Below are 16252 nucleotides of genomic sequence, written 5' to 3' on the forward strand. Positions count from 1 at the left end.
CGTGAACCGTGGAAGACCATAGACGTAATCGTGGAACTTGTCGAAACCAGTTAGCAAGCCCAGGCATTCTTTTTCGATTTGTGCGTATCGCTGCTCTATGGGGGTCATGGCCCGCGATGCATAGGCCACTGGGGCCCATGATGCCATGTCATCCCTCTGCAGGAGCACTGCTCCAATGCCGGATTGGCTGGCATCAGTTGAGATTTTGGTGGCACGAGACGTGTCAAAAAACGCCAACACTGGTGCCGTAGTGAGTTTGCGTTTGAGCTCCTCCCATTCCAGCTGGTGTGTGTGTTGCCACTAGAACTCTGTGGATTTTATGGGTGGTGCAGAGCCGTCGTGTGGGAGGCAAGGTTGGGAATGAACTTCCCCAGGAAGTTGACCATGCCAAGGAAGCGTAGGACAGCCTTCTTGTCGGCCGGCTGCGGCATGGCTGTGATGGCGCTCACCTTGTCTGCATCCGGACGGACCCCTGACCGGGGGATATGGTCTCCCAGGAACTTCAACTCGGTCAGGCCAAAGGAGCACTTGGCTCGGTTGAGGCGCAGGTCGTTTTCCCGTATGCGGGCAAAAACGTGTTGGAGACGATGTATGTGCTCCTGCGGTGTGGTGGGCCAGATGATGACATCGTCCACATATACGCACACCCCTTCGATGCCTTCCATCATCTGCTCCATGATTCTATGGAAGACCTCGGATGCCGAGATGATGCCAAATGGCATCCGGTTGTAGCAGAACCTGCCGAAAGGGGTGTTGAAGGTACATAGCTTTCGGCTGGACGGGTCCTGTTGGATCTGCCAAAATCCTTTCGAAGCATCCAGTTCCGTGAATATCTTCGCCTGGGCCATTTCACTGGTGATCTCCTCCCGTTTGGGTATGGGATAATGTTCCCTCATAATATTATTATTGAGGTCTTTGGGGTCAATACAGATGCGGAGCTCGCCAGAGGGCTTCTTGATACACACCATGGAGCTGACCCATGGCGTGGGCTCCGTGACCCTGGATAGGACCCCTTGGTCCTGGAGATCCTGCAGCTGCTGCTTGAGGCGGTCTTTAAGTGGCGCAGGAACCCTGCGAGGTGCGTGAACGACCGGGATGGCGTCCGGTTTGAGGCGAATTCGGTAGGTGTATGGCAGTGTTCCCATGCCTTCGAATGCCTCCTGGTTGTGGGCGAGGAGCGATTGGAGCTGTGCGTAGAACTCTGCATCCGGGAAGTCAGACGTGCTGTCTGGAGAGAGAGAGAGAATTTGTTGCACAAGGTGGAGAGCCTTGCATGCCTGTGCGCCCAGCAGGGAGTCCTTCGATGAGCCAACTATCTCGAACGAGAGTGTGGCCGTGTGTGTTTTGTGTGTCACCTGGAGCTGGCAGGGTCCCATGGCCGGGATAACGTTCCCGTTGTAGTCGACCATCTTGCACCGGGATGGCTGGATTGGTGGTCTGACCTTCATGGCATCGAAGACTGACCATGATATGAGGTTGGCGGAGGCGCCAGTGTCCAGGCGGAAAGTGATCGGCGATCGGTTGACCGTTAGGGTGGCACTCCATTCATCGCCCGGATTGATGGTGTTGACCCGGTTCGCATCAATGACCGCAACCCGGAAGGCGTCTTGGTCATCTGTGTCGTCGGTTTGGATGTCGTGATGTGGAGGCTGGATGGTCCGCACGTTCCTGCGAGGTTGTCGGAGATGTGGAAGATCAACAGGTTGAGCTGGTCGACAGTAGGCAGCGTAGTGGCCCATCTTGCCACAGCGTAGGCATTGTCGGGTTTTTGCAGGACTTTGCACTTTTAAATGTGCAGCTCCACAGTTGCCGCACATCATGATGTCATGGCGTTCGTTACGCCACTGCGCATGCGCAGTTCGGTCTTGCGTCGGGCGCACCTGTGCAGCACATCCCTCAGTATTGCCGTAGGTTTTGGCGCGCACAAACGCGGGAGGCCTTAAAAAGCGCGCGAAACGGCCGCCCTCGTCCAGGCCACGGGCCGGGAGAAACTCGATTGCCTGAACGCGTTCGGCCTCGTGGGTGGCCTGGCTTGCCGATTCGATCGCGTGGGACCCCCTCCATGCCAATTCGGTCGCCTGAAATTGGGCATAGCGGCTGGTTGCATTCTCATGCAGGACACAGGCTTCAACTGCAGATGCTAAGGTCAGGCCTTTAATTTTTAGAAGCTGCTGGCGTAGACCACTGGAGGCAATGCCAAAAATGATCTGGTCCCGGATCATGGACTCTGAGGTGGTGTCGTAACCGCAGGACTGCGCGAGTATGCGGAGGTGCGTCAGGAAGGACTGAAAGAGCTCATCCTTACTCTGAAAGACTGAAAGAGCTCATCCTTGGGCAGCACGGTAGCATTGTGGATAGCACAATTGCTTCACAGCTCCAGGGTCCCAGGTTTGATTCCGGCTTGGGTCACTGTCTGTGCGGAGTCTGCACATCCTCCCCGTGTGTGTGTGGGTTTCCTCCGGGTGCTCTAGTTTCCTCCCACAGTCCAAAGATGTGCAGGTTAGGTGGATTGGCCATGATAAATTGCCCTTAGTGTCCAAAATTGCCCTTAGTGTTGGGTGGGGTTACTGGGTTATGGGGATAGGGTGGAGGTGTTGACCTTGGGTAGGGTGCTCTTTCCAAGAGCCGGTGTGGACTCGATGGGCCGAATGGCCTCCTTCTGCACTGTAAATTCTATGATTACCTTGCAGGCGCTGCTGAAAGACATACCTCTCAAAGCTTTCGTTGACCTCAACGTTGAAGTGCTTGTCGAGCTTGAGGAGGACCGTGTCATACTTAGCTTTGTTCTCACCTTCCGCGAACTCCAAGGAGTTGTATACATCGATGGCGTGCTGACCTGCGGTAGTGAGGAGCATGGCAATCTTTGTTTCATCCGAGGCGCCTTGTTTTTCATTGGCTTGCATGAAGAGTTCAAAGCGCTGCTTGAAGATCTTCCAATTTGTGCCCAGGTTCCCAGCGACTTGCAACGGCTGCGGTTTGTTGCGGGTGTCCATGGCTGAGGATGGCAGATTTGCCGGTAGGTATCGATTCACTCCTGGTATCATGAAGTGTTGGGTGCTCTGAGGTACAGACGAACCAACACGGTTGCGATTGGTACAACACAGTTTTATTCCATTTAACTATTTATACATCAGACTTGGTACTCAGCACGTTGTGACGGTGTGAGTGTCTTGCTATGAGGTCCTGGCCCTGTGCTGTCTCCAGATGGACTGCCCAGGAAGTGTCGTGTTTCTTGTCTTATACTGTGTCTCCTCTTGGCTGTGATTGGCTGTCGTGTTATGCGTGCTAATTGGTCCGTTGGTCTGTCTATCATTATGTATGTGTTATGATGTATGTTTGAATATCATGATACTGACGAGGATATCGACTGCACAGTCACTCATGGCATATAACAATGTACTGACAGATCACTGCTCACCTTTGCAGCAAGGCCTGATGCAGTGTGTAATCTGGCAAATCCCCAGTGGAAATTCAGAAACACTCTTCCTGGTTGAAGCCTGTGACCTGCTCAAAGATTTCCAGCAATAGCAGAGACTTGCTCATTATTATTCTTTCACTCACTGCCGCCATATAATACTCTTAGTATTGGCTGTTGACTAATACAGCATATTTACTGACAATACAGAGATAAGTAAGACACTAACTTTATTCGAGCACATTTTACTCTGGCTATATCTTACAATGAGGTTATACAAGCAGGAGAGCAAGATCATGTGATGCTGCTCACCTCCTGTGAAGCTGTACACAGGATCTGGTTGAATTAACCCCTTATAGTACTGTCATAACATCATGGGCGTCATTCTCCGCCGGCGGGAGTCTCCGTTTTGCCGGCGCCGGGGGGTTTCCCGATGGCGTGGGGCTGCCCCACAATGGGAAACCCCATTGACCGGCCGGTGTTACGGAGACTCCCGCCGGCCGGTCGGGGCAGAAATGTGGCGGGCCGGGTAGGAGAATTCCGCCCCATGTGGTGAATGTATTCACCTAAGTATGAACTGTCTGTATAGTGCTGAGACCTATGATCTGGAAATGATAATACGGTATACTTCCAGGTACTGCACTGGAACCCCGGTGGGCTCCGCCCTCACTGCGGGATATTAAATGAAAATCGCTTATTGTCACAAGTAGGCTTCAATGAAGTTACTGTGAATAGCCCCTAGTCGCCACATTTGAGCGCCTGTTCGGGGAGGCTGGTGCGGGAATTGAACCGTGCTGCTGGCCTGCCTTGGTCTGCTTTAAAAGCCAGCGATTTAGCCCAGTGAGCTAAACCAGCTCCACCCCACCACAGGATATGACATGCTTCATATTCTTGCATATATAATGAACTGAAAAGTAAATGATCTGTTGTGTAAACCCACCATGACAGCCGGCTGGAAAGGTATTCTCCTTCACATCCATCACCGCACTTAGACTCGAGGATATAGGTAAAGGTAAAGTCGCCATAGTCCCAGATGACCATAGGCTGCTATCCCCTTTAAGCGGGGAGAGCTGACTGGTGGTGATTTAACTTGAGGATCACCATACCTCAGCAAGGGGCAAGCTTGAGAAGGTGGGGCCTTCATGAATAACCAAAAGGATACAGATCGATTAGGTGAATGGGCACAGTGGCCAGTGGAATCAGTGTTCCATCGACAAGGTGCGCTGCGGCAAACTTGCTGATAATCCTGTGGCTTACCAGCAATACCCATATCTAGGATCGATTGTCCATTTTTTATTTCTGTTGCTTCACCAGCAAATCAGACAGTAAATTCTAGCTCTCAAGCAGCAGAGGTACGACTTAACCACCAAAAACCAGAGTCCTGCTTTGGGCATGTACAGTGGGGTGTTTCACGGTGCCTGTGTGGTAGTATGCATTAGGGGTCATGTGGGACTGTGAAGCCGTGATGTCATTGGCTGACAGATCCCGGGTCCTGGTTGGCTGTTGACCTCTAGCTCCACCCTGAAGGCGGAGTATAAGAACCAGGAGTTCTCCCCCGCAGGCCAGTCTGTTCCTGAACTACGGGGAACAAGTCACGCTTAATAAAGCCTCATCGACTTTGTCTCTATTCGTCTCTCATGAGTCTTTGTGCGCTACAATTTATTTAGCGTGCTTAAAGGACTATGGAGCTCAGGATCATCCCGGAATGCCTGAGGATCAGCCCCCACGCAGTGAACTCAGCAGCAGTTTTCAAACACTGGCAGACTTGTTTCGAGGCCTACCTCAGAACGGCCCCCGGCCGGGTCACAGAAGACCAGAAACTACAGGTCCTGCACTCGAGGGTAAGCCCGGAAATTTTCCCTCTCATCAAAGACGCAGAGGATTTCCAGACGGCGTTCGCAGCACTAAAGAGCATCTATATTCGCCCAGTGAACCAGATCTACGCACGCTACCAACTCGCAATGAGACGGCAAAGTCCCGGAGAATCGCTGGACGAATTCTACGCCGCGCTGCTAATTTTGGGACGGGCCTGCAGCTGCCCGCCAGTAAACGCGATTGAACACATGGACATGTTGATGCGTGATGCTTTTGTCACAGGTATGAACTCTCCCCAAATCCGCCAAAGACTTTTGGAAAAAGAGTTGCTGGGACTCTCAGAGGCACGGGCCCTTGCAGCCTCCCTGGATGTAGCCGCGCGAAACGCCCGCGCGTACGGCCCCGACCGCGCGGCAGCCCCTTGGGCTCCATGGACCCCCGTCGCGACAAACCCCCCCCCCCCCCCACCCCACAGGCTTGCGCGGTTCAGACTCCAAGTCATCCCGGGGGAGCCCGCTGCTATTTCTGCGGCCAGGCGAAACACCCCCGGCAGCGCTGCCCGGCCTGCGCAGCGATTTGCAAGAGCTGCGGGAAAAAGGGCCATTTCGCGGCTGTGTGCCGGTCCCGGGAGGTCGCCACTGTCCCAGGAGAAGAAGCAGTCCTGCGCGTTTCTAACGCTCCCCAACCCCCCCAGTGCCCTATGTACGACCCGCAAGCGCAGCAATTTTGGGTCCCGGCCACCGCTGTCCCCGGAGAACAAGGAGTCCTGCGCGTTTCAAACGTTCACCAACCCCCCCAGCGCCCCATGTGCGACCCGCAGGCGCCGCCATTTTGGGTCCCGGCCACCATGAGGGGAGGAGGGGCGCCGCCATCTTGGGACGCCCCAGCCCTGTCCGACGCAAGGGGGCGGCCATTTTGTCCACCCCGCCGCCATCTTGTGACCCCCCAGCCATGTGCGATGCATGGGGGTGGCCATTTTGTTCACCCCCGCCGCCATCTTGGACGGCAACAACGGACCCCAGTGTTGACGGCTCCACGGGGTTCAAGGAAGACGCTCAAGCACTACGATCACGTCTGGCCTCAATGACGCTGGACCAAGCACGGCCCCAGATGCTCCAGACGACGACAACAACGGTGCTGATAAACGGGCACGAGACACCATGCCTGCTCGACTCCGGGAGCACAGAAAGCTTAATCCACCCCGACACGGTAAGACGCTGTTTTTTGACCATCCGTCCCAGTGCGCAAAAGATTTCCCTAGCTGCAGGATCCCACTCCGTACAGATTAAAGGCTTCTGCATAGTAACCCTAACGGTGCAAGGGAGGGAGTTTAAAAACTACAGGCTCTACGTCCTTCCCCAACTCTGCGCGCCCACATTACTGGGATTAGACTTCCAGTGCAATCTGCAGAGCCTAACCTTCCAATTCGGCGGCCCAATACCCCCACTCATTATCTGCGGCCTCGCAACCCTCAAGGTTGAGCCCCCATCCTTGTTTGCAAACCTCACCCCGGATTGCAAACCCGTCGCCACTAGGAGCAGACGGTACAGCACCCAGGACCGGACATTCATTCGGTCCGAAGTCCAGCGGCTACTGAAGGAAGGCATAATCCAGGCCAGCAATAGTCCCTGGAGAGCACAGGTGGTAGTAGTAAAGACAGGGGAGAAGCAAAGGATGGTCATAGACTATAGCCAGACCATCAACAGGTACACACAACTAGATGCGTACCCTCTCCCCCGCATATCCGACATGGTCAATCGGATTGCCCAATATAAGGTCTTCTCCACCGTGGACCTCAAGTCCGCCTACCATCAGCTCCCCATCCGCCCAAGTGACCGCAAGTACACAGCCTTCGAGGCAGACGGGCGATTATACCACTTCCTAAGGGTCCCATTTGACGTCACAAACGGGGTCTCGGTCTTCCAACGAGCGATGGACCGAATGGTTGATCAACACGGGTTGCAGGCCACGTTCCTGTATCTCGACAACGTAACCAGCTGCGGCCACGATCAGCAGGACCACGACGCCAACCTCCAAAAATTCCTCCAGACCGCTAAAGCCTTGAACCTAACATACAACGAGGACAAGTGCTTTTTCAGCACAAACCGGCTAGCCATCTTGGGATATGTAGTGCGCAATGGGATAATAGGCCCCGTCCCCGAACGCATGCGCCCCCTCATGGAATTTCCCCTCCCTCACTGCTCAAAAGCCCTAAAACGCTGCCTGGGGTTCTTTTCATATTACGCCCAGTGGGTCCCCCAGTACGCAGACAAGGCCCGCCCCCTAATACAGACCACAACCTTCCCTCTGTCGACAGAGGCTTGCCAGGCCTTCAGCCGCATCAAAGCGGATATCGCAAAGGCCACGATGCGCGCCATCGACGAGTCCCTCCCCTTCCAGGTCGAGAGCGACGCCTCCGATGTAGCTCTAGTGGCCACCCTTAACCAAGCGGGCAGACCCGTGGCCTTTTTCTCCCGAACCCTCCACGCTTCAGAAATCCGCCACTCCTCAATGGAAAAGGAAGCCCAAGCCATAGTGGAAGCTGTGCGACATTGGAGGCATTACCTGGCCGGCAGGAGATTCACTCTCCTCACGGACCAACGGTCGTTAGCCTTCATGTTCGATAATGCACAGCGGGGCAAAATTAAAAACGACAAGATCTTAAGGTGGAGGATCGAGCTCTCCACCTTCAACTACGAGATCCTGTACCGTCCCGGAAAGCTGAACGAGCCGTACGATGCCCTATCCCGCGGCACATGTGCCAACGCACAAATTAACCGCCTCCAAACCCTCCACGAGGACCTCTGCCACCCGGGGGTCACTCGGTTCCAGCACTTTATAAAGTCCCGCAACCTCCCCTACTCTGTGGAGGAGGTCCGTACAGTCACAAGGAACTGCCACATCTGCGCAGAGTGCAAACCGCACTTTTTCAGGCCGGATGGTGCGCACCTGATCAAGGCTTCCCGTCCCTTTGAACGCCTTAGTCTGGATTTCAAAGGGCCCCTCCCCTCCACCGACCGCAACACATACTTCCTGAATGTGGTGGACGAGTACTCCCGTTTCCCCTTCGCCATCCCCTGCCCTGACATGACAGCGGCCACAGTCATTAAAGCCCTTAACACCATATTCACACTGTTCGGTTGCCCCGCATACATCCACAGCGACAGGGGGTCCTCCTTCATGAGTGACGAGCTGCGCCAGTTCCTGCTCAGCAACGGTATAGCCTCGAGCAGGACGACCAGCTACAACCCCCGGGGGAACGGGCAAGTAGAGAGGGAGAACGGCACGGTCTGGAAGACCGTCCTACTGGCCCTACGGTCCAGGGACCTCCCAGTTTCACGGTGGCAGGAGGTCCTCCCGGACGCTCTCCACTCCATCCGGTCGCTACTGTGTACTAGCACTAACCAAATGCCTCATGAGCGCCTCCTTGTCTTCCCCAGGAAATCCTCCTCTGGAACGTCGCTGCCGACCTGGCTGGCGGCCCCAGGACCCATCTTGCTCCGAAAACATGTGCGGGCGCACAAGTCGGACCCGTTGGTCGAGAGGGTTCACCTCCTCCACGCGAACCCGCAGTACGCTTACGTGGAGTACCCCGACGGCCGACAGTACTCGGTCTCCCTACGAGATCTGGCGCCCGCCGGCAACACACACACCCCCCCGACACTAATCACCCCCTCCCTGCCACCGGCGCACCCCGCCACCGCCCCCTTCCCGGGAGGATCGGTCCTCCTCCCAGGTCCGACCAGAAGTGAAGCTGAAGCAGAAACCGTAAGGCTCCCGGAGACGACAACACGGGAACAAGCACCACCACCGGGGCCGAGGCGATCAACAAGGACGACCAGACCGCCCGACCGACTCATGGCATGGATGTAACACTACAATGTTGTGGACTTTAACGAGAACTTTTTTTCTTTTCCCCCTTACGACTACTGTAAATAGTGCAAAACAAAAAAAAAACCCTGTGCATACTGTGATGACATGCAAAAGTTTTCCTCCCAGGACCAGCCTTGTGAACCCTTACCACCATGCGAAGCACCACCCCGCCGGGTTCATTTTTAACAATGGGTGAATGTGGTAGTATGCATTAGGGGTCATGTGGGATTGTGAAGCCGTGATGTCATTGGCTGACAGATCCCGGGTCCTGGTTGGCTGTTGACCTCTAGCTCCGCCCTGAAGGCGGAGTATAAGAACCAGGAGTTCTCCCCCGCAGGCCAGTCTGTCACTGAACTGCGGGGAACAAGTCACGCTTAATAAAGCCTCATCGACTTTGTCTCTATTCGTCTCTCGTGAGTCTTTGTGCGCTACAGCCTGCAATGCCAGGAATGACCCAGAAATTAAAAGGGGCTCTTTTCTTTTGGCATCAGTCAAGAACTCCCCAACAAGGCCACGCAGCTGGGAGATGAATTCACGGACATCTTCAACCTGTCCCTACTTCGCTCCGAGGTCCCCATCTGCAAAAAGAAGACCACTATCATACCGGTGCCAAAGAAGAACCAGGCAATGTGCCTCAATGTCTACCGTCCAATGGCCCAGACATCAATCTGAATGAAGTGCTTCGAGAGGTTGGTCATGAAGCACATCAGCTCCATACTAGGTCCACTGCAATTCGCATACCGCTGCAACCAGTCCACAGCAGGTGCCATCTCCCTGGCCCTATACTCACCCCTGGAGCATCTTGACAACAGGGACTCCTACATCAGACTCCTATTTACTGACTACAGCTCCGTCTTTGACACCATAATCCCAGCCAAGCTCATATCAAAGCTCCAAAACCTAGGACTTGGCTCCTAGCTCTGCAACTGGATCTTTGACTTTCTGACCCACAGGCCATAATTAGTAAGAATAAACAACAACACCTCCTCCAGGATAGCCCTCAATACCGGGGCCGCGCAAGGCTGCATACTTAGCGGCCTAGTATACTCCCTATTCACACACGACTGCGTGGCAAACTTTGGTTCCAGCTCCATCTATAGGTTTACTGAGGACACAACCTTCGTGGGTCGGATCTCGAACAACGACGAGTCAGAATACAGGAAGGAGATAGAGAACCTAGTGGAGTGGTGTAACAACATCAATCTCCCCCCCAATGCCAGCAAACCTAAAAAGCTGGTCATTGACTTCAGGAAGGAAAGTACTGTACACACCCCTGTCTGCATCAACGGGCTGAGGTGGAGATCATAGAATTTACAGTGCAGAAGAAGGCCATTCGGCCCATCGAGTCTGCACCGGCCCTTACATAGAACACCCTACTGAAGCCCACGTCTCTACCTGATCCCCGTAATCCAGTAACCCCACTTAACATGGTTTTGGAAATTAAGGGCAATTTAGCATGGCCAATCCACACATCCCGCACATCTTTGGACAGTGGGAGGAAACCGGAGCACCTGGACGAAACCCACCAGACACATGGAGAACGTGCAGACTCCGCACAGACAGTGACCTAGCTGGGAATCAAACCTGGGACCCTGGAGCTGTGAAGTAATTGTGCTAACCACTATGCTACCGTGCTGCCCGAGATGGTTGACAGCTTCAAATTCCTAGGTGTGCACATCACCAAAAATCTGTCCTGGTTGACGCTACCATCAAGAAAGCACAACAGCACCTATATTTCCTCAGGAAACTAAGGAAATTTGACATGCCCACACAGACTCTTACCACCTTTTATAGGTGCACCATAGAAAGCCTTCTGTCTGGCTGCATCACAGCCTGGTATGGCAAATGCTCGGCCCAAGACCGCAAGAAACTTCAGAGAGTCGTGAACACCTCCCAGTCCATCATACGAACTTGCCTCCCATCTCTTGACTCTATTTGCACCTCCCACTGCCTTGGGAAAGCGGGCAGCATAATAAATGACCCTTCCCACCCGGCTTACTCACTCTTCCATCGGGCAGGAGATACTAAAGTCTGACAAACAAATTCAAAAACAGCTTCTTCCCCACTGTGAACAAACTCCTAAATCACCCCCTTCTGGACTGACCTGATTAAAACTACACCCCTGTATGCTTCACCCGATGCCAGTGTCTAGGTATTTACATTGTGGACCTTTTGTTGCCCAATTATGTATTTTCTTTTCTTCCCATGTACGAAATGATTTGTTTGAGTTGCACGCAGAAAAATACTTTTAACTGTACCTCGGTACATGTGACAATAAACAAAGGCATCAATCTTAACTGCGTTATCAGTTTCTCAAACCAAAATAAAGTGCAGTCAGTGATGCATATAACTCCCACAATGTTTAATATCCCCGGTGCATGTTTTATATCACTGCAAATAAAATTAAACAAAATAAATATTTTTGCTCTGTACTATTATGTAACCCTCAGTAAGTATGTCTATTCATTTCAGTTAGAAGTTTAAGTAATTTTTGAATATCCCTGCCACATAATTTGACAGCTGGACAAACCAAAAACAGTGTGGACATGTGAAAACAAGCAGTTGCATTGGTTATGTGAATTAGGCTGTAGAAATACACGCAGTTCCTGTGTTTGTATTGGTTTATGAATAGAAAGGCATCTAACCCTAAAAGGGTACCCACTGGTAGAGCTGATCTCAAAATGGGTTCTTGAATATTTTCTAATGTATGAAACAATATTCCATAGCTTTAAACACAAGGGGTAGAAATTGGTCTCAGGTGGGGCTGAGCAGCAAAATGAGTGATGTTGGAGTGATGGTTAGCACTGCTGCCTCACAGCGCCAGGGACCTGGGTTAAAAGAAAAATACTTTTATCTGTACCTCGGTACACGTGACAATAAACAAATCCAAATCCAATCCAATCCACCTCACTTCCTGCACCAACAAGGGTGGCAGTGCCAGGGTGCTCAAGTGGCACTGCCAAGGTGCCAGGCTGGAGGTGTCAATGTGCTTGTGTCTCAGCAGAAGTGCCAGGATATCACCCTGCTTAGAGCCTGACCACCCAAGACTTCCGATGGCCGAGCAGGCTCCCCAGCTGCCATTACGCCTGGTCCACGTTTGTATGGACCAGAGTTAAACGGCACCATGGAGAGGTCTCCGAAGCACGGGCGTTCGTTCCCAGACATCAGAAGAACTGGGCACCGACATATTTAAATGAGTCTAATAGCTCACTTAATTATGTAAATCTGTATCTCACGCAGTGAGGGTGAGACCCAAACTTCTCTGAGTGTCGTAAATCTCACGAGAGGGCTACCAGGAGAATTAACGGCCTCGTCGCATCACCGAGTCGGGCGTGACGAGGCCATTCGATTGTACCTCTGATCTCTGTTGTTTAAACAGGAGGTTGTGGTAAAGTTGAACCCAGCTAAGATTCAATTCCAAGACTTGTCACTTTGAGTCCTGGCTTTGTCCCTCAAAGGCCGTTCAGAAGTATTTTTATGTGGATGACAAATGTTTTTAATCATTGCTATTTAAAACAACTGAAAATAATCTCAAATTCCACATGTTAGAATATTCTGAAACTATTACCTGTCTGCACAATGTCAAACTGCTGAGCCAGCAGTAAGACGCTGCAGATCACAGTGAGAAGCTGTAACTCCATGATTTGGACAGAGTGGGTTGAGTTGTTTCACTGTTGAGTTCTCGCTGTGACTCGTGACTTCAGTTTACTCCGGATCAGCGGAATCAAGTGGACTCTTCACTCTCTGTTTGAACCAGGTACATTTATAGAGCGGGTGTTCCAGCCACTGCACTCAGTCTGACTCAGAGATGCGCCAATGTGACTCCAACTGGAAAACCAAAGGCGCCAATCTTAACTACGTTATCAGTTTCTCAAACCAAAATAAAGTGCAGTCAGTGATGCATATAACTTACAAGATGTTTAATATCCCTGGTGCATGTTTTATATCACTGCAAATAAAATTAAACAAAATAAATATTTTTGCTCTGTACTATTATGTAACCCTCCGTAAGTATGTCTATTCATTTCAGTTAGAAGTTTAAGTAATTTTTGAATATCCCTGCCACATAATTTGACAGCTGGACAAACCAAAAACAGTGTGGACATGTGAAGCAGTTGCATTGGTTATGTGAATTAGGCTGTAGAAATACACACAGTTCCTGTGTTTGTATTGGTTTATGACGGACCGGAGCAATAGGTCAGAAGGTGAAAACATTGAGGGAGAACTAGGGAATAGGGCCAGTATGGCTCTGAGGAAGAGCAGACAGGGAGATTGTGCTGAAAAGAGTGGGTCTGGTGGCCTGAAGTGCATATGTTTTAATGCAAGAAGTATAACGGGTAAGGCAGATGAACTTAGAGCTTGGATTAATACTTGGAACTATGATTTTTTTGCCATTACAGAGACCTGGTTGAGGAAAGAACAGGATTGGCAACTAAACGTTCCAGGATTGAGATGTTTCAGGCGGGATAGAGGGGGATGTAAAAGGGGTGGCGGAGTTGCGCTACTGGTTAGGGAGAATATCACAGCTGTACTACAGGAGGACACCTCAGAGGGCAGCGAGCCTATATGGGTAAGCATTCCGTATGCCTTCTTGATTACCTTCTCCACCTGTGTTGCCCCTTTCAGTGACCTGTGGACCTTTACACCGAGATCTCTCTGACTGTCAATACTCTTGAGCGTTCTACCATTCACTGTATATTCCCTACCTGCATTAAACCTTCCAAAATGCATTACCTCACATTTGTCCGGATTAAGCTCCATCTGCCATCTCTCCGCCTAAGTCTTCAAACAATCTAAACCCTGCTGTATCCTCTGACAGTCCTCATCGCTATCCGCAATTCCAACAACCTTTGTGCCGTCTGCAAACTTACTAATCAGACCAGTTACATTTTCCTCCAAATCATTTATATATACTACAAACAGCAAAGGTCCCAGCACTGATCCCTGCGGAACACCACTAGTCACAGCCCTCCAATCAGAAAATCCCCCTTCCATTGCTACTCTCTGCCTTCTATGACCTAGCCAGTTCTGTATCCATCTTGCCAGCTCACCCCTGATCCCGTGTGACTTCACCTTTTATACCAGTCTGCCATGAGGGACCTTGTCAAAGGCCTTACTGAAGTCCATATAGACAACATCTACTACCCTTCCTGCATCAATCCTCTTTGTGACCTCTTCGAAAATCTCTGTCAAGTTAGTGAGACATGACCTCCCCTTCACAAAACCATGCTGCCTCTCGCTAATATGTCCATTTGCTTCCAAATGGGAGTAGATCCTGTCAAAGAACAAAGAACAAAGAAATGTACAGCACAGGAACAGGCCCTTCGGCCCTCCAAGCCCGTGCCGACCATGCTGCCCGACGAAACTACAATCTTCTACACTTCCTGGGTTCGTATCCCTCTATTCCCATCCTATTCATGTATTTGTCAAGATGCCCCTTAAATGTAACTATCGTCCCTGCTTCCACCACCTCCTGCGGTAGCGAGTTCCAGGCACCCACTACCCTCTGTGTAAAAAACTTGCCTCGTACATCTACTCTAAACATTGCCCCTCTCACCTTAAACCTATGCCCCCTAGTAATTGACCCCTCTACCCCGGGGAAAAGCCTCTGACTATCCACTCTGTCTATGCCCCTCATAATTTTGTAGACTTCTATCAGGTCGTCCCTCAACCTCCTTCGTTCCAGTGAGAACAAACCGAGTTTATTCAACCGCTCCTCATAGCTAATGCCCTCCATACCAGGCAACATTCTGGTAAATCTCTTCTGCACCCTCTCTAAAGCCTCCACACCCTTCTGGTAGTGTGGCGACTAGAATTGAACACTATACTCCAAGTGTGGCCTAACTAAGGTTCTATACAGCTGCAACATGACTTGCCAATTCTTATACTCAATGCCCCGGCCAATGAAGGCAAGCATGCCGTATGCCTTCTTGACTACCTTCTCCACCTGTGTTGCCCCTTTCAGTGACCTGTGGACCTGTACTCCTAGATCTCTTTGACTTTCAATACTCTTGAGGGTTCTACCATTCACTGTCACGGAGGATTCTCTCCAGTAATTTCCCTATCACTGACGTAAGGCTCACCGGCCTGTAGTTCCCTGGATTATCCTTCTTACCCTTCTTAAAAAAGGAACAACATTGGCTATTCTCCAGTCCTCCGGGACATCACCTGAAGACAGTGAGGATCCAAAGATTTCTGTCAAGGCCTCAGCAATTTCCTCTCTAGCCTCCTTCAGTATTCTGGGGAAGATCCCATCAGGCCCTGGGGACTTATCTACCTTAATATTTTTCAAGACGCCCAACACCTCGTCTTTTTGGATTCCAATGTGACCCAGGCTATCTACACACCCTTCTCCAGACTCAGCATCCATCAATTCCTTCTCTTTGGTGAATACTGATGCAAAGTATTCATTTAGTACCTTACACATTTCCTCTGGCTCCACACATAGATTCCCTTGCCTATCCTTCAGTGGGCCAACCCTTTCCCTGGCTACCCGCTTGCTTTTTCTGTACGTGTAAAAAGCCTTGGGATTTTCCTTAACCCTATTTGCCAATGACTTTTCATGACCCCTTTTAGCCCTCCTGACTCCTTGCTTAAGTTCCTTCCTACTTTCCTTATATTCCACACAGGCTTCGTCTGTTCCCAGCCTTCTAGCCCTGACAAATGCCTCCTTTTTCTTTTTGACGAGGCTTACAATGTCTCTCGTTATCCAAGGTTCCCAAAATTTGCCGTATTTATCCTTCTTCCACACAGGAACATGCCGGTCCTGAATTCCTTTCAACTGACATTTGAAAGCCTCCCACATGTCAGATGTCGATTTACCCTCAAACATCCGCCCCCAATCTAGGTTTTTCAGTTCCCACCTAATATTGTTATAATTAGCCTTTCCCCAATTTAGCACATTCACCCTAGGACCACTCTTATCCTTGTCCACCAGCACGTTAAAACTTACTGAATTGTGGTCACTGTTCCCAAAATGCTCCCCTACTGAAACTTCTACCACCTGGCCATGCTCATTCCCCAATACCAGGTCCAGTATCGCCCCTTCCCTAGTTGGACTGTCTACATATTGTTTTAAGAAGCCGTCCTGGATGCTCCTTACAAACTCTGCCCCGTCCAAGCCCCTAGCACTAAGTGAGTCCCAGTCAA

The 16252-nt window shown here is 51.2% G+C and overlaps 1 protein-coding gene across 8 annotated transcripts in view; it reads right to left on the reverse strand.

Annotated features, from left to right (window-relative positions):
* The window catches only part of LOC140425109 (kappaPI-actitoxin-Avd3b-like), a 102612-nt gene that overhangs the window by 48119 nt on the left and 38241 nt on the right, over window positions 1–16252 (reverse strand). For 5 of the 8 annotated variants that reach the window (XM_072509022.1, XM_072509021.1, XM_072509017.1 and 2 more), the window contains one exon: window positions 12672–12931. The exons of the other annotated variants lie outside the window; for them this stretch is intronic. In XM_072509022.1, coding sequence (XP_072365123.1) covers window positions 12672–12744 — 73 coding nt within the window. In that variant the 5' untranslated portion in view covers window positions 12745–12931. The remainder of the gene's footprint in view (window positions 1–12671; window positions 12932–16252) is intronic. 8 annotated transcript variants of the gene reach the window in all.

The sequence above is a fragment of the Scyliorhinus torazame genome, chromosome 6 (genome assembly GCF_047496885.1).
Source record: "Scyliorhinus torazame isolate Kashiwa2021f chromosome 6, sScyTor2.1, whole genome shotgun sequence".
Classification (NCBI taxonomy): Eukaryota; Metazoa; Chordata; class Chondrichthyes; order Carcharhiniformes; family Scyliorhinidae; genus Scyliorhinus; species Scyliorhinus torazame.